Source organism: Chanodichthys erythropterus, chromosome 15, assembly GCF_024489055.1.
Source record: "Chanodichthys erythropterus isolate Z2021 chromosome 15, ASM2448905v1, whole genome shotgun sequence".
Taxonomy (NCBI): domain Eukaryota; kingdom Metazoa; phylum Chordata; class Actinopteri; order Cypriniformes; family Xenocyprididae; genus Chanodichthys; species Chanodichthys erythropterus.
The window spans coordinates 6900714-6927467 of NC_090235.1; the positions used below are offsets into that span (position 1 = coordinate 6900714).

Genomic DNA, 26754 nt, shown 5'->3' on the forward strand with positions numbered 1-26754 from the left:
AGCAATACTAAAATATACATTTTGCTAAAATATTTGATTTTGGACATTAAATGTGCCTCATGTACAATTTTAAACAAGTAAGTATTTTTATGACAGTAACTGTAATGGACTAATGTAATGGGTTAAAACAATATATACTTTGGGCCAATTACTGAATTTATCTTACCAATAAAAATTTAGTCTGTGCATATTTATTTTAATTTATAATTTGCTCTTCTAATAACCATAAAGGTACTACAGCTGCCAAACAAAACCATTTCATTTAAAACAATACTTTAAAAAAATCTAATTAAATATTGGGCACAAAACATTTAGCCAGTAAGAAAAGAAAATCTGTAGGTTACACACACACGCATATATATATTTTCCCAGTCGTTTCAATAGCGGCTAGCTGACTTTATTGTGCTTTGGTAGGTAGTTCCAGTGTGGACAACATCCATACATGTCTCAGAGTATTACAGCCTCACCCCGAGGGCGACTCTATAGTCTTCCAACACTATCACTGTCTCTGCTGTGGTCTTTTGAGCGTAGAATCTTTAGTACTTCTATTCCTCAGCTCTGCAGCATATACCTGACAAGACTTCCAAGTTGCTCTTTGTAGAAATGAAGTTTTATTTACGGCCGGGAGGTCACTCGTCACAACAACGGAGTGAGTCTCAATGAATAGAAAGATACATGCACATTTAAGTCTTACAGTTGAGTAAAAATCAATGTCTTCATCACTGTGATTTGTTCTGGTGATTGGTTTTGTAATGATCTAAGCTAATCATGTGACTGGTCTTTGACCTGAGCATCCTTAGTCTGTATTTTCTGTACATTTCATGTCGAGAATATATAATATTCATAAACATAGAACATAAAATATTTCCATCACAGCTCCTATTGGTCAATGTTAGAGGAGCACAGCTTAGCCTGACAATTAGCCTGCCCCAGACCAGGCTAGTTTCCCAGCATAAGTTGCCAGAGTAACTGAGTTTAAACTAATTTAAGTTTGTTTTATGAGACAGAATTCGCTGACAACAAGTCTGACTAAGTCAAATAAGCCTGGCTTGTTTTCTAATCTTGTTTTATGAAATAGCCCTCTGCTCCTTCTTTCTGTCTCATCCACTCTGTCTTTGGCACAACTTTCATTATGTTGCTGTCAAAATAAATGAACTGCCCTTCATCGACCAGACCAACAATAGTGAACTCTGGGAAGTCAATGTCTCAAAACACCGCAGTAAAGAAGTATTTCAGAGTGTGTTTCTGTCAACAAAAAATCAATCATTAAATAAATTTACAAATCTTCAAATATATTTAGATTTTATAAAAATACATTTTTAATTTATACAAATACATCTAGAATTATTATAAATATTTTAAAAATGTTTTGTCCATACTATGAAAGTAATGAGATCCAAAGCAAAAAGAACTTACATTCTTTCCACTGTAGAAGAAAGACTGAGTGGACTCTGCAGCTACTATACATGGTTTTAGTGAATAGTCTTAAAATATCAAATCATACAGTTTACTTACTTATAGTACTCACATGTAGTCACCTGGACAAACGAGATGAACTCTGAGGAGCAGAAGAGCTACAGTCTGCATGTTTGGACTTTGAAATCATCTTCTTCAGGATTGAGTGTGAAATATTTTCCCATGTCAAGGTTGTAAATTCCAGCCAATAGATTTTTAGGACAAGTGGAACATCATCAATCATTATGAGGTTTTCTTAGATTGGATTGATAAAAGTAAAAAAACAAAATAAAGTCATTAGACATTAGGTATGTCATAAAGAACATATTTTGCAAAAATAAATGTAAAAATATATAATAAATAAATAAATTTAGATATTTGTGCATGAATAAATAAATATTTATAACAATAAATTTGCTAAAATAAATAAAAGAAATAACAAATATGATAAATGGTTGGGGAAATAGAAAAATGTTAAATAAAAAGCAAGACGGAAAGCTGTTGTTTATATTTTTCTTTAATCGTGAAGTTATATGAGTATGAAGACTGAGTTTGATTTTTCCTTTGTGCAAGAGGATTTTAATCCATAATCATTGGGCAGAATTTATGACACCATTATCTGCTCACTAAAGTGAGATATCAACTTTACATGGTTCAAAAAGGCTGGTGTTTGAAAAATAATATGGATCTTACCTGCCTGTTTTCTTGCCTTTGACTCATGGGTCATTAAAATGATATCAGGCTGCAGATAAACATTTAGTTTCATTTGTGAAATAAACTCAGTGTGATACAAACAGATTAACATACTGTATAACCCAATTCAGAGGCTGCATCCTTCACAGCTATTGTGCACCTGATCAGTATCAGTTTTCATTTTGGAGAAACAAAACACAAGATGCACATCTGACTAAACATCTGGTCAATACAATTTTGTTTGACGTCACACCATATTACTGTGAATTGAAGAAGTATACATTCAGTTTCTGTTAGGATCTCCTGCTCCCTGAGCGGCGCTGATAAGCATCTGAAATGAACAGCGTTGAAAACAAATCGCAGAAGAAACACGACGCGGTCAGCCAATGAGCGTTCAGATTACTGGCCGTCAGCGAATCAGCGCGCTTCATGTTGAGCTGTACATACGTCCACCGCTGAGTTTCAGGATCAGAGCGCGTAAGTTGTTTGTAATTGTCCTTTTATTGATCGATCAATAACTTGTTTTATGAAAGGGATTTTTATGACGCGTTTCTAAAGAGTGTGAGGAACTTGACATGTTGTGAAGTTACTCTTTATGATCGATGTTTTAAGGCTTTTAACAAATAAACGGAAGTGAGCTGCACTGCATGGCCGAATTACAGAGCTATAGTCTTCTAAATCAGCAGGCAATATAACCTAAATTAATATATTTATGTCCACATAATATTAAATTATTACACTGTCCAGATCTCATTGGCTCAGTCAAACAGTTAATATGGTTACTAAGGAATTAAACCCTTTAAATCCATCACAAAATTGTATCATTGTAGACATGGTTACCGCCAAAATACCATAGTTACTACCCTTATCATTATCGTATGTAGTTTCGTTTCTTTTTTATTACAGTGGTGACTAATAATTTTAGTTTTTAATATGATTTTGTATGTAAGGTTATTATGAAATGTATGTAAAGTAAATCAAGCTGATTGACTGTGTCAGTTGAATAGAAATCATGTTTTGCATAAATACATCCTATCCATCCAGAACAATTGTAACGAATTATAACCATGTCTTTGAGAATATTGAAATTATTTTACCATAATATTACATTTAATTGTCTCGCACATACAGAAATATTGCACTGACTGATGAATATGTTGTTCTGCAGGTGCATACAGGGTTTGGGATCTCAGTTTGGACTTTGACGCTCTTGGCCAGTTCAATGCTCAGTGCTCAAGTATGTACAAAAAGCTAAACAGAAATATAAAATACACTGAAATAGATTTTGAGATATCCGAAAGTGATTTTTCAATATGTATGGTAAAGTTACATAGAGACTAAATCACCAAGAGTACATATAACTGGTCTGTTTACTGAGACACTTGCACATATAGTGAAATCCTAAAACGTAACTGGTGTGTTTCCAGGTTTTGGTGTAGTTGAAATGCAGGCCTGACACCTCCACATTCGTTACTCCTCAGCAAATTCTTTCTCCTCCCTTCCGGATGGCCGGAGCAGTGATGGACAGCATTGTGATCCTTGATGATGACGATGAAGAAGCTTCCACATCTGCATCCTGTTCATATGCTACAACCTGCCAGTCAAAAACGTCTCTGAAGAATCAGCTACCACGTCCAACACACATCACACAGTCTCCATTTGCCTCTGCAAAGAAGGATGTTCATGTCCTCCAAGTGGAGAATGAAAAACTATTTGCAGAGGTACGTTTGTTATGAATATTTACCAAGAGTTATTACATATTTCATGCAGAAAATTAGCATTTTGTGTATAATGTACTAACTACATGTACACTTTAAATTGTACATAACATTCTGAGTGGTTTCATCCTGTTATCCTATTAAAATTACTTTGTATTTTTCCTCCTTTCTTATCGCACTTCGAATCCATCCAAATGCCATCCCTTCATCCGATGGTCCAGTTTGTGGAACATTGCTCAAAACACTCACAAGATCACCCGGAGGTCGTGACCTACCTGCAGACCAGATACTCTAAGGCCCTGCCGACCTTCCTGTCATCGGTGGAGTTCAGAAACACTCTGGGTCGCTGCCTCACGCGGGCCCAGGCCAACACAGGAAAAACCTTTGTCTACATTAATGAACTCTGCACCGTTCTTAAACAGCACACGGCTCGGAAACGGAGCTCCATACAGTCTCTCCCTTCTCAGGCAAAACCTGAGGAGAAGAGCAATGGGACAGATGTAAAGGAGGAGGAACAGGTTAAAGGAGAAGAGGAAAAGCAAGAAAATGAGGAGGAATCAAAGAAAACGAAAAGGGCTTCAAGGAGACAGGTACTGTAGCAATCCACCATAACTCACAGATACACTCATTTTAAATCAAAGTCCCTTTAAGACAAGTCATTTCACTCGGCGGCCATCTTTGAAACGCCTCTCGGGCATCCTGGGCATCATGCAGCTCCTTACGATTAAATTTTATATTTGAAATCACCAATGAAATCTAACAACAACTGTCTCATAAATTTAGTTTCTAAACGCTCGAATCATGACAAACAAATGCATTTTTCAGGCTGGATCAAGCTAATGCGCATGCGCAGACCTAAATGCGTGTCTCTTTAGAGGCGCTCGTCTGACTGTTTCTATAGAAACCGGTGCTTCTAACGGCCGCTGAATTCAAAACAACACGAGTGACACGTCTTGTGCTATTCTATAGTCTTTGTTTTAAATGCTGTGAAGGTGGTCTTGGATTTTATACTGTCACTGTTGTTGTTTTTTTAGCATGCCTTGGTTCTGGAATTATTTTTCCATTAATTTTCTCCATAGGGAATTTTAATTTTCTCCATTAAAAAAACTTCTGTAAAGAGTTTTCATGATGTTTTCCAGTTAAAGTGACATGTGTGATATTCCTATTTGAAATCAACAACCTCTGACTATAAATGTGTTTTATTGTATGAATAACGAAGTCTGAATTTGTGTCTTTTGACACACTTTTCGAAGTAGGAAAATGGAAATTCAAACCAATCTTTCAAACTGAGATTTGAAGCAAATAAAGTATTTGAAAAGTGTAAAGAACAAATGTTCAAGATGTTCTTTATTTTATGAGGGAATGTACTATTCATATAATGAAGCATGTAACGAAATCAAAATTGACAGTACCATATAAAAAAAAAAAATATTCCAGTATATGCAAATACATAAGTAGGATACAGTATCGTATTTCTCTACTTAAAAATGTCTATTGAAAAGTTTGTTATTGCTAAAAATAGCAAATAATACAAAAATTAATGGGGTTTACTTCTGGAAACCCCACTGTTGTTTTCTATTCTTATGAACATTGAAATTAGTTGAGGGATTTTGTCTGAGAATATATTCAAAATGTACATTGTAATTTGTGTGTCTCATGTTTTTTTTTAGTTGGCTTACCTGGAAAACCTGTTGAAGGTGTATAACGAGGAGATCCGACGGCTTCAGGAGAGGGAGTTGAGTGTGGAAGATCTGGAGAAGGAAGACTCCAGTTATATTCAGGAGCACAAGCTCAAACGCAAGGTGAGTCTGTTTGTTCTTGTTTTATAATTCTTCGTCTCGCTGATTTAGCTCATAAATCCTTTGTTGAAGTTCAGAATGAGTTGTTGTTGTAGATTGTTTTTCAATAAATGGTCTTATTGGACTGGACAGAAAGTTTTGAGTTGTAAAAATGATGTTTGTTTTCATAGTAAATCAAACTGTTATATCAAAACATCAAGGACAATTTGATTCCTCATGATATGTTTTAATGCAGTCAAAGTACATTGAAATAATGAGATTTTATTGGGTTTTATATGGTCTTGTTCAGGGGCCGTATTCACAAAACATCTTAAGGCTAAAAGTAGCTCCTAACTTGCCAATTTAGGAGAAACTCTTAAAAATAATGGGCGTGTCAGTCCTAATTTAGGGAGTCCTAAATTTTTGCTCTAAGAGTATTTCACAAAGCATTTTAGCACTTTAACTAGCTCCTAAATCTGTGAAATATTAGGAGTATTCAAGAGGACTCCTAAGTCCCTAAGACCAAATCACAAACAGTCCTAATCCACCTAAAGACACTGAACACCATTGAGGCAATAGCAATAGAGCCTTGGGTGCTGAACCTTTTCTTCATAAATGCAATACATTTTGATTTATAGATTTGAATCTATGATGAGACGCCCAAAAAAAAAAAAAAAAAAATTTTAAAACCCTTTATGGCAACAATATGGCAACATTTTATTTTGACTATGGCAACATTTTTATAAAAAAATATTTATTTGAATAGGGCAACATTTGTATTTTAAAGGTTTTATTTTATTTGGAAACATGACACCTCATTCTACAATATTTCTATGATTAAATCACTGACTCCTCCCCCATCAGCCAATCACTGTGTGTAAACTCCATAGCAACGAGGTCAACCCCGCCCTTACTCTTAGCTTAAGACTTCAGTATATTCCTTAGTAAAAGTTGGTCTCAGCAGCTTTGTGAAAAGGTTTTAAGAGAAAACTCTTAGCTAAGAACTTTTACTGCTATTTAGGAGAACTCTTAATGGTAAGATAAAATGTTTTGTGAATCCGGCCCCTGATCTTTATCTTTAATGCTCTTTTTGTGGTCTCAGATGATGAAGATCTATGAAAAACTCTGTGAGCTGAAAGGCTGCAACACACTAACGGGTCGAGTGATTGAACAGAAGATTGCCTACAGTGGAACACGCTACCCAGAGATCAACAAAAAGGTTCTTCATTTGCTTGTGAATTTGAAGGGAGTCCCCTAAATTACTGTTCCGTTTGTATACGGAACATGACTCACTCCTGAAACCTGTGAATTTATTTTTATTTTTACACCACACATACAGAAGAGAGAAACATTTCTGGTGCACATTAAACTACATCATTAACAGTAGTTATTCAGTTCGGTTCTGTATAGAGTTGTCAAAAGTACCAATTTGGTACTGAAATTTTAAAAAATGTGACGCTTTGAGCACTTTTGAGCTGATTCGTAAACACCTGATTGGCCATTGTGTTCACACGCTCATCATATATGTCTGTGATTGGCTTCAATGATCAACGACGCTCTTCACCGAGCACTTACAGATACACACCAGACCAGTCTGCTGATAAATGCCTGCTTTTAAACTCAAACACTTCCATGTGTTTTCAAACACTCCTGTGCATTGATCATTGTAGCCAATTACAGACATATCTGATAAGCGTATGGCCAACCAGAGGTGTTTACGAATCCGCTCAACAGCGCTCAAAGCGTCACATTTTTAAAATTTCAGTACCGACTTGGTACCGAAGTCGGTACTTTTGACAACTCTAGTTCTGTACACACTGCTGTAGAATGCTGTTGTCAATGAAATATATACTTTATTGTCCCCAGTAGGGAAATTTGGAGTAGACTCAAAACATTCCAACATCACCTGGTACACCTAAAAAATATATACACACAATGCATACAATAAATATACATCCAATACACTAGCACATGAAAATAAGTCACTGCTTCAGATTTAGCAACTTGATAGACACCGGTACAAACAGATTTTTAAATCGGTTCAGTTTGCATCGTGGATTCCTGTACCTTCTCACAGAGGATAATAGTTTGTAACTGGAGTATAGTACATGGGACGGATCACTTAGAATCCTTAGAATAGGATTAAGCACTAAGGCTACGCTCACAGTTGTCAATCCCAAAAACTGACAGCGTATTTACTTACAGGTCTCAAAATGTCCTGTTTAAAAAAAACTTACTGTAGCGCCTTGAATACTGTTTGTGAACATGTGATGGGATTCAAGCCAGTATTCATAGCTTTCTGTCACATGACTGCCACGGAGACCTGGAGGGCAAAACATGCATAGAACTGAATTACAGTTACAGACCTGTCAATTTTCCATCTCAAAAGAAGAATTTCAAAAACATGTGAACAAAATGCAAGTTTTGGGTGCTTGTCAGTCATATACAGCACCTGCTGTATATGGATAACTACTAAAAACAGCGGGACGTTCTAAAACACTTAACATGAAACAGTGATATTAAACAGAGTGTGGGTTTTTCATTGATCAGAAATGGATCTTAAATTTATGGGCTTGAGGCAAAAATGCCAAAGAAAGTGACAAAAATGTGTTTATTAAAATGTAATTAGTACATTACATTTATAAATGTATATTTTTATTGTAAAATTTTCCTAAATTTATTCAGATGTAGATTTTTTTTTAAATCTCGAAGTATGGTTTTATATGGCTAGATGAAAGACACAAAATTGTTCATGGAATGAATTCCAGAGGGCAAATATTCACAAAAGAATGAATATTTATGTATATTTTTCATATGTTTTATTTGTATTTCTGTCTTTTTTCTCTTTGGTTTGTAGATTGAGCGCTACATTAACAGTGAAGAAGCTTTTCACAATCCTCCAGACTACACAGATATCCTGAAGGTGGTGCAGCGCGCCAATGAACGCTACGGTCTTCTGCTCGCCCGCAAACAGATAACACAGATCGCTCAAGAAGCCTTCCGAGAGACGGGCAACAAACTACAGGAAAGAAGACACCTTGACATGGTCTACAACTTTGGCTCCCACCTTACGGATTCATACAAACCTAGTAATTAATTTAATTACTATCCAGTTTAGCTAGAGAAGATAAGGAAGTCATATTGTGTCAGTCTGATTGTATGATGCTTCAAACTCATCAGTGTTTTATGTAATTTCTGGATTGATGTAATAATGGATGGACCCCAGTAATATTTAATGATTGTAAGTTAATAATGCGAGATCAGGTGACTCTGCCTGTGTTTTTACAGCATTAGATCCTGCACTCACGGACCCAACACTGCATCGCAAACTACGCTCTAATAGAGACATGGCCATCAGCAGCCTAGAGGAGGTGATCAACAAATACGCCGTTAAACAGGAAGACATGGAGGTTGAGGAAATGAGGAAAAAACAAGAGCGAGAGAGACAGAAAAAAGAGGTAAAAGAAAATACATTCTTATTGTTTGTTTTATTCTAAAATATACAGAGAACTAGAGTATTACTGTTTTCACTTTAGGGATCAAGTTTCATCGGTTTGCATCAGATTCATGTGTTTGGTTTTTCTTCAGTAAAATTAGAAACACCACAAGACTTCAGTTATAAAATCAAACTCAATTTATACTTAAATGTAATGAAATGCATTGTAATTATTTAAATCATATGATTTTAAATATTTAAAAATATAGACATTAATAATAAAATGAAATTCTTCATGCAAAGATATTGTTTAATTTTATAAATAAGATATTAAATAACTTTCTAAAAATGAAAAAGATTAATTTAAAATTAATTCACTTCTATTTTAATTATTAAATTAAATAATAATTAAATATATATATATATATATATATATAATTTAATGAATTGTTAGTAATATTTCACTATTAATATTTTTTATTATTACAATTAATATTAATCTATTTACCTTTTTTGCTCCAACTTATTTATTTCATCAGAAGCAGCTTTTCTTTTTCTTTTTTCTTTTTTTTTTTTTAACCAAACTTGTGAAATGAAATGAAATGAAAATGTTTAAAGCAAAAAGTAAAATACAGGCATTGATTGTTGTTGTTGTTTTTTAATGTTTTTAAAAACAACAACAATACAAATACATTGTTTACCATGGGTTTTTACTAAATATTTAATTATTTGTATTTATACTTACCAATATAACAGTATTAGTAAAAACATCAATATTTTTTTATTTTGTGAACAATATAAAATATAATTTTGAAAGTTACAATATTCTATTTCTTTAATAAATGTAATAAAAATTGTAAATATTTAAAATAATTGTTTAATATTAATTAATTTGTTTATTGATGCAGATATGGCTGTTGTTGATTTTTATATATATATATATATATATATATATATATATATATATTATATATATATATATATATATATATATATATATATATATATATTATATATATATATATAATGACTTTTTTAAAGATATAAATTAGGGATACACTGAAATGAAAATTCTGAGCCAAAACTGAAACCGAAAATTCTGGATGCACTTGGCTGAAAAGCAAAACCAAAAGTGCTTTTTAAAAAATATTTATTTATTATTTTAAATTAGCTGTTTTGTATAATTGTATCTTTTTAATGAAATTCATCAATTTAAATGATGCTGAATTTAAAAAAAGCAAGCCAGTAACATAAAATAACCACAATGTTATTAAAAGTAACACACTAAAATTGGACAGAAAATATATTCATATTAAATATCAATATATTATTCTTTATTCAGTTCTATTCAACAGAATCATATCGAACAGACTTATTTTTTGACCACTTATCCAAATAATGTAAAGTCCTACAAAGCAGATTATTATTAGAGATCATAGCTTGGAGTGGATCAGTGAACCAGAGGGTAGCGTCATTTTACCAGCGTTGCCCAGCACAGCTATACAACACCATGTTACAGCACAGTAGGGCAGTTGAAAACAGAATTTTTGTTTTGTTGAAAAACAGAGTTTGTTTTTCAGTAAGCATGAGCCGTAAATGAGTAGAGGTTTTGCATGGGCCATGAGCAACTGAGCGCTTGCAAGTGAATATTTTTCTTCTTTCATATTTGCAGGCACTTAATGGACAGCAGGCTGACAGCAAAGAAAAAGAGGGACAGGAAGAAAAAGAGGAACAGGAAGAAAAAGAGGAACCGGAAGAAAAAGAGGAAGAAGAGGAGGAGGAAGATGAAGAAACGGACGATTCCTCTGATCCTGATATTGAAGAGGAGATCCAAGCCAGTCAAGAACAAGTTGGTCCAGGTATGAAGTGAACAAATCTTCATCTCCTTCATCTATTGTATTTAATGTGTCCACTTCATGGTGAGATAACCAATTTCTCCTTCTCTGACGTGTTTCAGAGGATGACGAAGAGGACATCGAAGAGGAGCAGTTGAACAACAGTGACAATGAACAGCCAATCAATGAGAACTCTCCTCTGTCAATCAAATCATCCATACCGGATACAGAAGAAGATCCGGGCGACGAGGACCAGCAGTCTCCAGTCAGCAGCACACATGAGGCAGGATCTGTGGAAACGCACACAAACGGCAGACCTGCTAAACAAAGCCCCCTGTCCACGGAGGACATCAGTCAGTCAGAGACAATGGACTTTCTGCCTACCGTCAAGGCAGAAACTATTTCCACTAATCACATTAAACCTGTTTCTAAAAGCACCAGTATCTGCACTGAGACTATCTCCACCAATCAGGCCTCGTCACCAACCCACATGAGATCAGCCAACTGCAGTCCAATACCTCAAACAAGCCCTTTACTAATCGACGAGACGGGCAAATACAGGAAAAGGAAACGCACCACGACTGAAAAACAAACTGCCTCCTACAATGGGAATTGCACACAGGACAGGTAAAACTGAAGGAAAGAAAGAAACTTTCCATGAGAATTTGTTTAATAACTTATAATGATGCATTTTTGAACAGTCAATCATTTTAGTAGACTCCAAAAACAAATTCAAAACTTGGAAAAAGGGCATAAAATGGCCAATTTAAATCACTATTTAAGCTACTAACTTTTTAATTATTAAGCTTAAACAAAATTTTGATGTTTAGGCCTGGAAATGATGAACATATTTTTTGCACCATTAAAAAAAATAAAAGACTGTGTTGGCCTTTTTTTCATACAATTAAAATCAATCAAAAGCACAAATGTCATTAAAGTCCATACAAGAAGTTGAAACCATTCGATAGTTTTCTGTGAGAAACTGACTGAGTTGAACTTCAGAACCACATCATTCAGACTAGTTTTGCTGATCATCTGATTTGACTGAAAAGAACTTATTCTAAAAGAATGATTTGTTCATGATTTGGGCATTGTCTCTCGAGAACATGGCAAGAAGAGCCACAGGTGCGGACATATGGATGTCAAGATTTTTCTCCTTTTTAGTTTCTCGGAAGAAAGAAAGCCATAAAGGTTTGCAACAACATGGCAGTTTTCTGTGAACTGTTAGTTTTTTATGCAGTGCTGTTTTTCTCATGTTTTCCTCAGTGATATTCCTCTGGATATGGGTGTGATCTGCTGCTCTGAGCAGGATGACTCAACCAAGAAGAGGACAAGGACTCCAACAAAGAACATGGTCAGGAACTTGAGAGCCACACCACCGCCGAAGAGAAATAAGGTGACTGTGTGTTTGGTTTTAGCTTGCATTGAAAAACTTCAGTGAATCCATTTGAATCTGCTGAATTGCATTTTCATGTTATTACACTATTCCAGCATCAAAACGGCTGAATTTAACGCAGATGAAAGCGAAGCTGTGTGGGATAGACTTACAGTCTTTACAATGGCATACACTGTATAAAAAAAACACTTAATTTTCATAACTCAACTTTTAAAATGGTCTTATGGAGTTTTTAGCTAGTGAAAGTCTTTTCAGAAAGTCATTTTGTCAGCTGAACATTCAGTTTGTTGTTAAACTGCAGTATAATGCATTGAACACACTAATTCTGTCTCAGCCTCGTTTTTATTCCTGTCAAGAATTAAAGGTCTATTGTATTGCAACTTTCTCAGACATTTGAGAAGTCACTGCAGTGTCATTTTAGTATGATTAATATAGTATTATACCATTTATCAATGTTAAATTAGTTTTTATATTTTTCATTTTAATTTTTGTTTAGGTTTTAGTAGTAATTTATGTTTTTGTTAGTTTTATTAGTTTTTTAAATGCCATTTTATATTTGAATAATTTTAGTATTTAAAGTTAAAGGCACAATATGTAAGATTTTTCCATTAAAATATCCAAAAACTACTAGCACAGTTTTATATATATGTTCAATTGTAGGGCTGGGTAAAAATATCGATTTCTGTATTTTAATCGATTCTCATTTTTACGAACCAATATCGATTCTTAAATCCCAAGAATCAATTAGTCTAGCCTGTTTTCAGTTGATGAATGAACAGAATATGTAGCGCCTCCCATCCAATAAATTGCAATAATCTTTGTGCTTTGTTATTTTTGATATGAAGCAAAGTCTTAGATTTCAAAATCTTATTATGAGATTAAAAAAATAAATACTATTTTGGCGCTGTTTAATGTGACGTGACAGATCGCTTTAGCGCCTCAGTTAAAGAGAAGCATGTGAACATCCTCTCCTACGCTTTAATACCAGTTACAGCGAGAAATAAACATGACTAAACATCTGAAGGTATGTTAAAATATACAGTACAACATACCGAAATCCATATCATGTCTCGTGTAACAGCTCAATCAGTGTTTCAACCGCAGAAAGACGTCAATAAAACAGCTTGTAAACAATGTCACGTAACGTCACGTTTATCTCAGAAAAACATATTCAGTGACCATAAACTCATTAGTCAGCTGGAAAAGTGTACTCTAGAAAGCAACATGCTGATAAATATAGCTATGCACTGTATTACATTATAATTTTTTTTAATGTTATTCAATATTTAATGCATGTTTGAATAAATCAGTTATGACAGCCACGATTTAAATGTTTATATTTAAAAAAAGTGGAAATATGATTAAGTAATTCTAAACTTTATTTATAATAAAAACATAATTGAGTGTAATTTAAGTGTTTGTATATAAATAAGTTAATTTAACCTTCAATATTATTATAGTAATACCAGCTGACTTACATGTGTAGTTTACAGCATTAGTTGAGAGATTTTGTTCCTCTAGAAAATTTGCCATGTACTTTCACTACATCCATACTACATCCAAAATAATCAATATCGAATTGAATTGAATCATAATTGAATGGAAAGCATGTGAATAGTAATTGAATCGAATCGTGAAAATTGTGTCAATACCCAGCCCTATTGAATTGTGTACTTACATTATCCCAAATGTTTCCAACAATGTCTAAATCCAGAGAAATAAGCAATGATAACCAGTGTGACGGCCCGTGTCATTGCGTTGCCTGTCAATGAAGTCGTATCCACGTTATCGTCGATTTCCGGTCCTATTTCCGTAAAAGCCATGGAAATACCAAAGGCTTTTATCGACAGTAAAAACAAGTCATTGTTCTATAGCTAAACAGTGTTATTGTCTCTATAGTCGTATTGTTTTGAATCTCGTTTTCTTGATTTAACCCGAGTACCATTTTTGTACCATGCCTCAAGGTTATACATGGGGCGACTTTTTGAGCAATGTTGCCTGGCAGTGTTAATCTGGATAAATTAGATCGAAATTTGTCGAATTTCATTCTCAATGAGAAATTACCCAAGCAACATTGCTCAGAAAGTGCATAAAGGAATGAAAGGACAGGTTTTGCTCAGGCATTTCAGAACGACTAAAACTGGACCACTGGATAGTCCAGTTATGCCGTCCCGCCGTCACGCCTTTTTTTTCATGTGCATCAAGGAATTTATTCTGTAAATGTGTTTCCATCATAGTTTATGCACATTTTTGAATCATATAAAAAATGTAAGCGCAGTTAACTGCGTACATTTTTTAATGCACATTTTTAGAATTGATGTGTATTTTGGTGTTTTTATGCAATATTCCAAAATGCAGATAAAAATAGGTGGATGGAAAGATAGCTAGTAATAAAACAGTCAATAAAACTTGAATACATTAGCTCATCCTTGAACATGATTTCTGCCTGAGTCCTATTGGATTACTACTACTACTATTACTTGGATTACCCATGATTCCACACTCATTCATGGCATCTTCAAGCTATGCCTTTGTTACTGTTTTGAATAAGTGATATCTTGTGGGAACTTGCATAATGTGCCTTTAAACCAAACAAAAAATTGTCACCTAGGCAACTAACTGAAATATTTGCTTAAAATATACCTGAAAGTTGTTTATTTCATTTCATTCATTTTTTAAAATACTTTTAGTTTGCAGAAACACAGCATTATATACAGCATTACAAGCCCATTAAACAAAAAACTAACTCCAGTGGTTCATGTGTTGACAGGTGAACGTGGCGACTCAGTGCGACCCAGAGGAAGTGATCGTTCTCTCAGATTCAGAGTGAGCTCTGCCGTCACAGGGTACTGAGCTGACACCTCAGACAGCTTCCTGTTCCAATAGTGCCTGCTAATGTGAACATAGAACAAAAAATGTTTATTTTACGTTGGACTGGTTCAATCAGCATTTGAACCACAGCCACTTATCCGCAATGCCACTGTTTACTTTTTATATGAGGGAAAATAGCGTGCCGTTGTTCATTCAGGCTTTTTAGGGGTATTTTGGTACATTGTAAATTGTTCTTGCCTCTAAATATTCTTACTACGAGGATTTATCTTGTATTGTATTTATGATTTTAGTTTGAGGGTTGGGATGCAATCCTCATTTGTGCCAAGAGTCATATGGGGAAGTGAGCTTTCCCTCCTTGAGTCAATAAATGCTCTCATTTTGTGTAGTGTTTGACTTACATGTTTATTACTTTGTACAGTGCACTGTGGATTTTTTAAGCAGCCATGGAAATAATTTTCCACATATACTTGATGCTGCAACTCACAAGAATTGGAAATGTTTGTTTTCAGATTATGTCTTAAATGAATAGTTTACCCAAAAAATAAAAATTCAGACATTAATAACTTACCCTTATGTTTTTTTTCCTTTCTTCTTCTGTTGAATACAGAAAAATAACAATAATGACTTGAGTAAATATTGAGAGAAATTTTCTTTTTGGGTGAACTATCCCTTTAACTGGCCTCAGGTGACAAAGCACAAGAGTTAAGTGTCTTTCTACACTTGACGTTTGGTATTGAAATGATTTCTGTAAACTGCTGATGATTGATTTATTAAATTGATCAATATTGTCATATTAAATATGGATTTTAATTACGCTGCTTAACTAATTGAGGATTTAACTGGCATGAGAAAAGACAAGGTAAAACTGACACTTCAATTTGAAATCACCAACAGTAATAAGAAATGTATAAGAAAAGTAATAAGAAACGAATGAGCCATAATTTGTGCACAAGGTACTTTATTTCTTTAATTTAAAATCTTGAATCTTGTGAAACCATTAACGTACTCTGTCCACATCAGGGAACTGTAGTTTGCTACCGTCCACAGCATATTTAGTTCAGATTCACCACAACAAATGTAGACGGAACAAATATTTTTAATTTCTCAGTACAAAATACATATGTCTAACCAGATTACTCATCAGGTGAGCACTGAATCATGCTTTTACCTACTGGTTATTTTAAAATTATAATTCATTTGTTCTCTACGTCATTGTTCTCACTTGGACTAATCTGAAATGCACACAGGTTTGATATAAAGTAATACGAATGTGTGGATAAGCAACAGATATGTGATTCCTTCTAGCTCACAATCTCCAGATCCGGGTTTTTTTAATTGTAATATATTGAATAGTTACACACACATTTGAGGTATATGGTTTTCGTGGTCAAAATATTCATCTGTGGTACAAGGCAACTACTGATCACTGCATTTGCGTATCCAGTCTAAATGGATTCCAATCAGGATCCATTGAATCACTTTCATAGGTCTTAAACGGTCTTGGCAGTTGCAGACATTCATGTTTATTTGTCACATCATTTGCATACTTCATTCAAGCTTTTCATCTGTTGCAATGCAAATCAGGTCTCAGCCTTCATGGAAGGCAAACATGTAAACTATCACTACTGGCACACTATAGGCTACATCAAAAATACCGCAGGAGTTCAGTAGTTGGATGCTAGGTGCTTATGTCGTGTTGACCAATAATCTGAATATGGGGATGACAATGTTTCTCATGGATTTATGGGTAAAAGGACATACAGTAAAGCCAAACTGCCCTGTGAGTTGATTCATTTAGCGATCCAACTACCTAAAAAGCCCTGCACATCCCTGCCCTACAAGCTGTAAAGGCCCAATTACACCAAGAACCATAACTATATTAGCATCCACACCAACACACATTAATCTATTTATTGTAAGCACACACTGCAGTTATGTCATCTGCTTCAAATGCGCAACTCTTCAAAGTCAGGTGGATTTTGATTGGCTGTCGGCGTTTTAAAAAAAATTGTTCGAAAAGTGATTCCAGAGGTATTGTTGCTCTGTGCTGTTGTTATACAGTAGTCAGCAACTGAAGTGGATCAAAAAAGGTTCACCAAAGTTGTCCTAAGAACTAAGTTGACCTAAGAAGGTTTTGATCCACTTCAAATGTTGACTACTGTAGTTGTGGTGTTGACGATAGAATTAGAATGATTATTAAAGCTTTAAGGGCTGTTCACACCAAAAACACTAAATATAATAATAACGATATAGTGTTCTGTTTATTATAAGTGTGGTGCAGTTTTATAATCTGCCATTTTAGTGTTTTATTAATTAAGTTCGGGAAGAACAAGTTCAAATTACCTATCCAATCAGCACAAGAGGAGATATATATATATATATAGATACAGCCAACTCGCCTATGTTCCTCGACAGTTTTCTGCCCCACCAACCCGACGACTCACTATCCTATCCTACTCTGGGTTTGGGCTAAATTCGGAGCTAACGCTCTTTAAAACTGGTTGGATTCCAATTGGCTGTCAATGTTTTTTTTTAATCAGCTGTAAAAATGTATTCGGAAAGTGATTCCAATTATATTATTTCTCATAGTGTTATCATTATAACTGTGGTGTGAACTTCGCTATTCTCTTAGAGCAATCATTAAAACTTCATAGTAATAGTTATTGTTATAGTTATCATCTTTGGTGTGAGAGCAGGCCTTTATAGTTATAGTTATCCTTGGTGTGAAGAGGCCGTAAGATATCAAAGTGCAGAGGAAGCTATATTCTTATCTCTTATTTTAGAAATCAAAACATTAAACCTTTGGGTTACACTTTATTTTAAGGTGTCTTTGTTACACTGTAATTATACATTTAAAGGGTTAGTTCACCCAAAAATGAAATTTCTGTCATTAATTACTCACCCTCATGTCGCTCCAAACCTGTAAGACCTTCATTCATCTTCGGAACACAAATTAAGATATTTTTGATGAAATCCGGGAGATTTCTTACCCCTTTATAGACAGCAATGTCATAACCATTTTCAAGGCCCATAAAGGTAGTAAAGACATCATTAAAATAGTCCATGTGACTTACTTAAGTCTTTACTACCTTTCTGGTCCTGGAAAGTGGTTATGACATTTCTGTCTATAGGGGGGTCAGAAACCTCTTTGGAACGACATGAGTAATTAATGACAGAAATGTCATTTTTGGGTGAACTAACCCTTTAAGTACCGAGTAATATTAAAGGTGCTAAAGAGGATTTTTCGTCGACTGAGAAACCAAAGACTGTTACTGAGTTTTTGAAATGAGCGCATGAGTAAGAACAACCCCCCCCCCCCCCCTCCTTTCGAGGGAACGCCTCCCAAAACTCGTGCACGAGTATTGGAACACGAGTGTTTACCACCGGCATTCGCTGTGTCGTGTTAGTGGATTCATTATGTCGGACTCACCGCAGGTAACTCATAATCTGCAGTTGTTACTCCTGTCTCCTGACAAAAACATTGCATGCGGCGCCTGTGGAGTGTGGAAAGTTACTGGAGCGCGCAGCTCGTCTCTCACAAGGAACGTCACGGCAGTGATTGACAAGCCAGAGGGCCAATCGTTTACGTGATGATCGCGTAAACGATTGGCTGATGTTTTTAAGGCCCCACCTCGTGCACAGATGATGTTTATTAATATTATTCCTTTCACCTAATAAATTTATCAGTTAGTAAAGACAGTTTGAAGTAATATTGCAAAAATGTATAAAACAAAACATCCTCTTTAGCACCTTTAAGTAACTACATGTACTTACTATAGGGTTAGGATTAGGGTTTGATTTGGTTTAGGGTTAGTTGCATGTAATTATGCATAATTTATAGTTATTACTATAGTAACTACATGTAACATATGTAACAATGACACTGTAAAATAAAGTGTTACCAACCTTTGAAAGTGAATATACTGTATATAGTTGAGTGAGTACAATATAACTTCACATCAAGACGGACCAAATGAGTTACAGTAATGTACAACTCTGTACAACATAATATCGTACAACATAACAGAATGGCACTTCAGAGCAACCATGAACAAATGTTCTGTGCTAGTGAGGCAGCTTGGACGTGATGGCGACTGACCCATATTCCTGGCCGGAGTACGGTTTTGACAGTCACCATAGCAGCCTGGTCTTTAAGTACATACATATGTGAGCTAGCAATGGGCACTTGGTCGTTGCACACATGGGACATCTTGTATGGCGCACTCACCGACATGAGGTAAAGAATCAGACAATTGTGCACGTGGTCCCTTTGAAACCAAAGACAAATGTTCAGGTTTTGCGAGACGGTGGTCTTGGGAGGAAACAGCCTATGTGACGCTGCTTTCGTCAACGTTACCCTCACAGACTTCCTCTACACCCCCACTACGATTACCACCAATGCCAAGAAAGCCAGATCCAAGGCTGTGCGGCCCACTTTGAGAACTGATTCCTAGAAGAGACCCTGGTGCTCCCATGCTGAGACACGAGACGCCATTGCTGCTAATGGAATGTTGCGGAGACAAAACGGGAATCCCGCTCCTGGTGCCAACGCTACCTTGATTAGACTCGCTGGCCGATGAGAGCTTCAGATGATGTGGCGGAGAGATGACCGATCTTTCAGATCCCGCTCTTCCGTCACCCTTGCTGCGTCTCTCGCAATGCGAGCGATGCCTCATGAAGCTGTCACGCCACATGAACTTCTTCCCGCAGCCGTGGCAGTCGTAGGGTTTCAGACCGGTGTGGGTCTTCATGTGCTCTGTGAGGTGATGCTTCATCTTGAACTTCTTGGCGCAGACGGGGCAGTGGAAGGGCCGCAAGTCCAGGTGCATGTTGATGTGGCGGTCCCGCATGCTCTTGTGTGTGAATGTCTTCCCGCAATGACACATGAAGACCTTGCCTGAATTGCCAGCCATGCCACCGTCTAATCCCTCCATGCCGCTACCCAGTGCACCTTGGCTGGGTAAGTGGACCGCTCCATGTTCGAGGCTCCCTTTTAGAGACACCCCGGACACACCTCCTGCAAGCCCTATTGGAGATGTTGACTCCAGGGCGGCTTGATTGTACAGAAGAATCTGGTTTCCTTGCATATCCAGAGGGAAGAGCTGAGCTCTGGCTGCCGTTGACTGAACCGAGCCGAGCAGGGCGGATACGGCCCTGTTGGGGCATTGACCGGGATTCTCAGGAGGGTGTTGAGAGGATGTCTGGTCAATCAAACCCCTCTCAAACTTGAGGTAGTCTTCCGAGGACTGGCAATAGTCAACCTACAGGAAAATAGACATTTGAGTAATGGAGAAAGTTAAGTTGTTGAACTAATCCAGAGGTCTTCAACCCTGTTCCTGGGGACCCACTGTCCTGCAAAATTTATTCCCAACCTGCTTCAGCACACCTGCCTGTGATTTTCAAGCAATCCTGAAGAGCTTGATTAGCTGGTTCAGGTGTCTATGATTAGGGTTGGAGTTACTCGGCAGGACACTGAGTCCCCAGGAGCAGGGTTGAAGACCCCTGACCTAATCTACCTAAAAAGCTGTCCACTATTTTTGCATCTCCTATTCTAATCTAATTATATCTATGGGTATACTACAATCTCAAATCTTCAAAAAGAATAGGATCTTGCGCACTTTTCTATTCCAAGATACAAAAAGATCCTTTCAAATAGAGTAAAAAAACTCAAATATATGCAAATACGCGTAACCTTTACTCTATTTGATTATATGTGTGTGTGAACTCGTGAAATTCTCCAAATACTTTTTGGGATCACTATATGAGTGTATTGGTCTTGTTGCATGTAGTTGGGTAATATGTCACCAAAAAAATTCAATCTCAATCTTTCAAATTTTTGACAATATTGTATATGTTTTGGTATTTAAATGAGGGTCAGAAAAATCATAATTTGGACTAAACCAAACATTGACATATATTTCAGGCAGTCTTGGCTGCTCGGCTCTAATGGTTAGAGAGTCAAACTAACCCAAAGGTTGCGGGTTTGATTCTCAATACCAGCAGGAAATGACTGCGGTGGCCTTGAGCAAGGCACCTAACCCCCAAACGCTCCCCAGGCACCACAGCAAAAAATGGCTGCCCACTGCTCTTAATGTTTGTGCACTTACTTGATGGGTTAAATGCAGAGGATAAATTCTAATGGGTTACCATACTTGGCTTTCACATGTCACTTTCACTTCATTTTTCTGCACACCTGTGTTGCTTAGATGTAGCAATTTAGTACGGGTTATGCTATTTAGTATAGCACCTCCTGCCATCTTAAAAGATTAGTCCACTTTCAAATAAAAATTTCCTGATAATTTACTCACTCCCATGTCATCCAAGATGTCCATGTCCTTATTTCTCCAGTCGAAAAGAAATTAAGGTTTTTGATGAAAGCATTCCAGGATTATTCTCTTTATAGTGGACTCCAAACGGTTGAAGGTCAAAATTAGTTTCAGTGCAGCTTCAAAGGGCTTTAAACGATACCAGACAAGGAATAAGGGTCTTATCTAGAGAAACGATTGGTCATTTTCTTAAAAAAAATATGGAAGGCGGAATGGCGAAGCACTTGCAAGGTGATCATTTGTGTTTATAAAGCATATAGACCTTATGTAGCCCCGCCCCTTTTCAGCGCTGCGCTCGTTGTCTTTTGACTTCCGGCTTGTATTTCCACAGCGATCTTATGTATTTATGAATGAACTGCTCATTTTAAAATCTTCCCGTTCTACTGACATTTGTTAAGACACCCGCTTTAAACATTACAATGCTCATGATAACTTTTGTTAACTCTACAACAGGTAAATCCACTTCACCAGCTAATTATTCTTCAACAGTGATGCCATAGAAATATACAGGGCTACCGCGAAAACGGAAGTTCAAAGACTATTCTAAAGATGGCAGTGCGCATGTTTCTCTGGAAAATAAGGTCTATACATTTGTATTTTTTTAGAAAATGACCAATCATTTCGCTAGATAAGACCCTTATTCCTCATTTGGTATCATTTAAAGCCCTTTGAAGCTGCACTGAAATTGTAATTTTGAACTTCTTCAACCGTCTGGAGGCATTTGAAGTCCATTATAAGGAGAATAATCCTGGAATGTTTTCATCAAAAACCTTAATTTCTTTTCGACTGAAGAAAGAAGGACATGGACATCTTGGATGACATGGGGGTGAGTAAATTATCAGGAAAATTTATATGAAAGTGGACTAATCCTTTAATGCTCTCACCTGTTGAAGTTACTTTAAACTCAATTAAAATAAATGAAAGCTAACTATATGGAACCTAATGCAAAATTATTGGAGAATGTAGCAATATTCTGAATTTTACATTGAAGGTAAATTCATACAGAATGTATCAAATATATTGTTCAGCCCTATTGTTGCATGTGCAATTTTAGGAAAACTACTGACTCACCTGTGCCTCCATTTCAGCATTTTCTCTGAGTCCAGAGAGGGTCCTAACGTTTGATATGTTAAATGTCCTGTCCCTCTCTCTGACCATCTCCATCTCTCTTTCCTCCTCATCGTCACCTCCTTCCTCTCCTCCTGACACTACAATCAGGTCGTCGTCTCTCGAGTGCTCCGTCTTCACCACCACCCACTGTTTTCTGGGCATAATGCTCGGCTGACTGTACGACGGCCGCTTCTGGTTCGGTGAGGAATCTCCGTCTTGATACGATGAAACTCCAAAGCTGTCACTCACCCCAACCTCTTGATCGGAGACGGAGGTCGAGCCCTTGTGCTTGCCTCCCCGATCACTTTTCCTGGGAAACAAGAGCTCATCGTCGTCGTCTTCATCTTCTTCAATCATGAAACCTTCCTCTCCACCTGAGGGCATGCAATAGGTCGGGGTGGAGTGTACGGCACCCTCTCCTACTGCTCCGGTTGTCACCATGGCCCCGCCAAAGTTTGCGTCTCTAGGACTGAAGTAATTGGTGCTGCTCGGGGACTGGCTCTCGCTGAAAGAAGGTCGACTGGGAGGTTGAGGAGTAGAAGGTGCGTCTCCTCCATCCGCTTGGGTGACCTTGTTGCTGCCGCCGCTGTGTCCTGTGTTCTCCTTGTCTCCAGATCCCTGAGCTCCACTGGAACCTCCCCTGCCCTCTCTGAGAAGCTCAGTGCATTTGTCCACAATGTGCCACATTTGAAGCACACTGCCAACGGTGAGGTAGTTAACAATGTCTTCGCGGAGCATTCGCAGCTGGCCAGTGTACGCACAACTGAGGACACTCTCAAAGGCCAGGGGGTCCATGACGGCCGGGATGGAGACAGTGGACATGTTCTTCAGCAGCACCTTGCAAGCAAGAAATTAAGAACTTTGTAAGACTAATAAAGACTGCAGAGATTAATCTGATATTGTGAAATTGGTTATTTTGTGCCTTAAAAAACATTAAAGGCAATCCCGCCTTGGAAACTGCTGCTGTAATCATATTGTCTGGCAAGTTTTTGCTCTTGTTTAATGTCTGTTGAAGAATTAGTGCAATGGTTGAATAGTTTTGAATGCATTTTTGAAATAATCCAAAAAATATGGTAAAATGTTGTTGATGACACACTTGTAATAGAGACACAATGAATTTAATGTACTACTTTCTGGCACCTTTTATATTTAATAAATTATATTAATATATTATATATTAAATATTTATAAAAAATACACATTTTACATTGTATTTTTATTATAAATACATGCAATTTTTCATTGACTCTTTTCATTTTCTTTTGAGACAAAATGAGAATGTTAAAATACACATTTAATTGTTTTAAACTTTTTTATGCATGTGTGTGTGTGTATATATCAATAGTTAACATTTTTTATCGCAATTAATCACACACCCTTTTGTCGAATCACAATTAATCACATACTTATGAAATTAAGCATACATTATTTATCTTGTTTAACTTGTTTATTTTGTCATCATTTGTTATATCCATTAAAGGAAACTATCAGATTGAAGGGTGATTCTCAAAAAAAGGTAAATTTAGCCGTCTTTCCAAAAAACACTAGGACAAATGTACTCTCTATGTCTATGTACTCAAATGAGACACTTTATTAATCCAATGCTATAAGGAGTCCATATAATTCAATCTAGCTGCTTCTTTAGGGCTTTTCACATTGCACTTAACCCCAGGTTATTGTCGTTCTAAACACCGCTTTTAACCCTGGGTTATAAAACCCTGCTCTGGAGCAGCAGGAGTGTCAACCCCGCATTGTGGTGCAAAACTTATACAGTGTGAAACGATGCGGTGTTAAAATGTTACGACTAGATCAGATGCTTAGCAACGGATAACACATGCTTTAGGCAGTCACAGAAACACTGTGAATTGAATATAAACAGTAAATTCAGCATTTGAAAGTTCAAATTATAGAAAATGCAAGAATTTGAGTGAAGAAGAGTGTTTCATTCTTACCTTTATAGTCTGAAATGTCCATTCAGTATAAACTCGATAGTACAGTTGGCAATACAGGATGCACAATGCTAGAGCTTGGTAAACAGGTTGTGTGCTGCGCTTATCCAATCAATGACGCTGACACCGCAAATAAGAATGTTAACCCAGGGTTTGGGAATGTACAATGTGAAACGTCAGCTTATTAATACCCAGGATTAATTGTTAACCCCGGGTAAATTATGTGAAAGTGTGAAACGTGAAGCAAGATAACCCAGGATTCCCATGGTTTAGAATGACCCAGGGTTAACTATTTCAAGTGTGAAAAGCCCTTTTCTGTTGTTTCAGTAGTTGAATAAGAAATCTTGTAAGACCTAGCAACAGTAATCATGGGGGCGGTGTCATTTAGAATTTAACTTAACTTCAAAAATGTCAACTAACAGGACATGACTCTTTTACAGCATTTAGGTAAAGACATACCTGGTCATGGAAGTAAGGTGACGATGCAGCCAGCACACATCGGTGGGCCTTGAACACCTGGCCCTGAACATGGATGGAGAGGTCGCAGAGATGACCTTCTTCACGCTGCCGATTCAGGCTGTCCAGCACTGATGTCTGTACGCTGGGGAAGCACACCTGCACCACTGAACCAGTGGCCGAACCCACGGAGTCACCATAGCCTTGGTCCACTGTGGCCGACTGCATTCCTGCAAAAGGATGATTATCACAAAATAGCCATCGCATAATCATTTATTTCAATGCAAAGTCACAAAGAAGCAGAATATGTGCAGAATATTTACATTCACACACAGTTTAGTTGTAAACCAGAGTGACAACCAAATTACATGATCAATTGATTACCTTAAAGATTCTGGACTCACATTTTTAGAGAGTTCGTTTGCATAAAATTGAAATTCACATTAAAAATTAATGTCTTCCAGTCACTGACATGGAAAAATATCTGTATATCTAATAATTAATATGTTATACATAATTTATATGACTATATAGGATATAATTATTAAAACAAGATCATAAGTATAGCCTATATAAAATAATAGCTGCCGAAAAATTGAGGTTTTGATTTTCCACAGACAAAATACAGCATTAATTTTAATCAAATATGCTTTAATTCTCTTTGGACCCAGCAAATGATAATTTAGGTCCAAAGAACAAGGGGCACTGACCAGGCAATACAAAAACACTTTGTTTATTCACTTTATTGGCGTGTCAAGAAGCCTATTTGATTAATATAGTTTCCTCAGATCCGGTTATAATGTCTCGGATGACGTGGATATTTTGCCATCTATGAAAGTTGCATTGGTGTTTGATGAACAAACACTCTGCGCTTTTGCACGCTCGCTGTCAGCGTGTATTAAAATTAAATTCGCCACGTATAAATTCGCACATCCGTTTAAAACTGCTCGCGTCCGGAATCAGGGGGATCGCGGACTGGTCTTATTTACGTTAGCCAGCCGCTGCGAAACGAATCCGAATGGCCTTAAGAAACACGGAAGCGGATCGTCTCACATATCAGTCTATTTTTATCGATCAAAATATCTTACCGATTTAAATATCTCCGTCAGGCACTCAAAAGGGGGATTTTCATTATGATAAATCGATGTTTCCCACCGTTCGGGAATGCCGAGCGTAATGGTGGACTGACATCTGGTTTGGAGTCTGGTTTTACCTTTAAGAAATCCCAGACAGCTGCTCTAGACTCGGCCGACTAAAAAAGGAACCAAACACTGGATATCATTCTCTATTGTCATGGCAACAAGTGCTGTTTCAGAGCGCCAGAAACTATGTAATTTCTAACCATATACAACAAAATTTTAACAATATATGCCTTTATTGCAGTTTATGACATGTCACATTAGCTATAATATTTTTATAAACATTTTACCTTGAATTTGTCTCATGTTGGTACAACTTTTACGAGTTATTCTTGTACTTTCTAAGCTTATTTAACTGCGAAAATGGACTAAATCCCTGAACCAAAAGGACATTTTACTTGAAGTGCCACAATTATTTCCCTCGTTATTTTATTCTGATGTTTTTAATTTTCCGTTTTTTTCTCCAGTCCATAAACGTTTCTAATATTTCTCCATAAATATTACGTTTAATTGTTTGCATATGTTCATACACACATAAATATTATATAAACACAACATATATAACTTTTCTATTTGCACATTTTAAAATGTAATTTATTCACGTGATGGCAAAACAGAATTCTCAGCGGCC

General features: G+C 36.5%; 2 protein-coding genes across 3 annotated transcripts; one reads left to right on the plus strand and one right to left on the minus strand.

The window, feature by feature from the left end:
• Positions 1–2464: 2464 nt before the first annotated feature.
• daxx (death-domain associated protein) lies at positions 2465–15853 on the plus strand. 2 transcript variants are annotated; one of them, XM_067411467.1, is made up of 12 exons: positions 2465–2625; positions 3317–3385; positions 3630–3869; positions 4088–4456; positions 5537–5668; positions 6747–6863; positions 8502–8733; positions 8909–9102; positions 10753–10939; positions 11038–11542; positions 12182–12311; positions 15082–15853. In XM_067411467.1, exons 2-12 carry the CDS (start codon positions 3371–3373, stop codon positions 15139–15141), a joined length of 2181 nt encoding a protein of 726 aa, XP_067267568.1. In that variant the 5' UTR covers positions 2465–2625; positions 3317–3370; the 3' UTR covers positions 15142–15853. The 2 variants fall into 2 exon arrangements, with proteins under 2 accessions (XP_067267568.1, XP_067267569.1); XM_067411468.1 differs by having other exon boundaries at positions 3576–3869; positions 15082–15852.
• A 2638-nt stretch (positions 15854–18491) lies between these two features.
• On the minus strand, positions 18492–26191 carry zbtb22b (zinc finger and BTB domain containing 22b). Its single transcript, XM_067411942.1, has 4 exons — positions 26073–26191; positions 24988–25214; positions 22541–23416; positions 18492–20404 (listed from the first exon to the last, which is right to left on the minus strand). Exons 2-4 carry the CDS (start codon positions 25210–25212, stop codon positions 19472–19474), a joined length of 2034 nt encoding a protein of 677 aa, XP_067268043.1. The 5' UTR covers positions 25213–25214; positions 26073–26191; the 3' UTR covers positions 18492–19471.
• Positions 26192–26754: the final 563 nt, after the last annotated feature.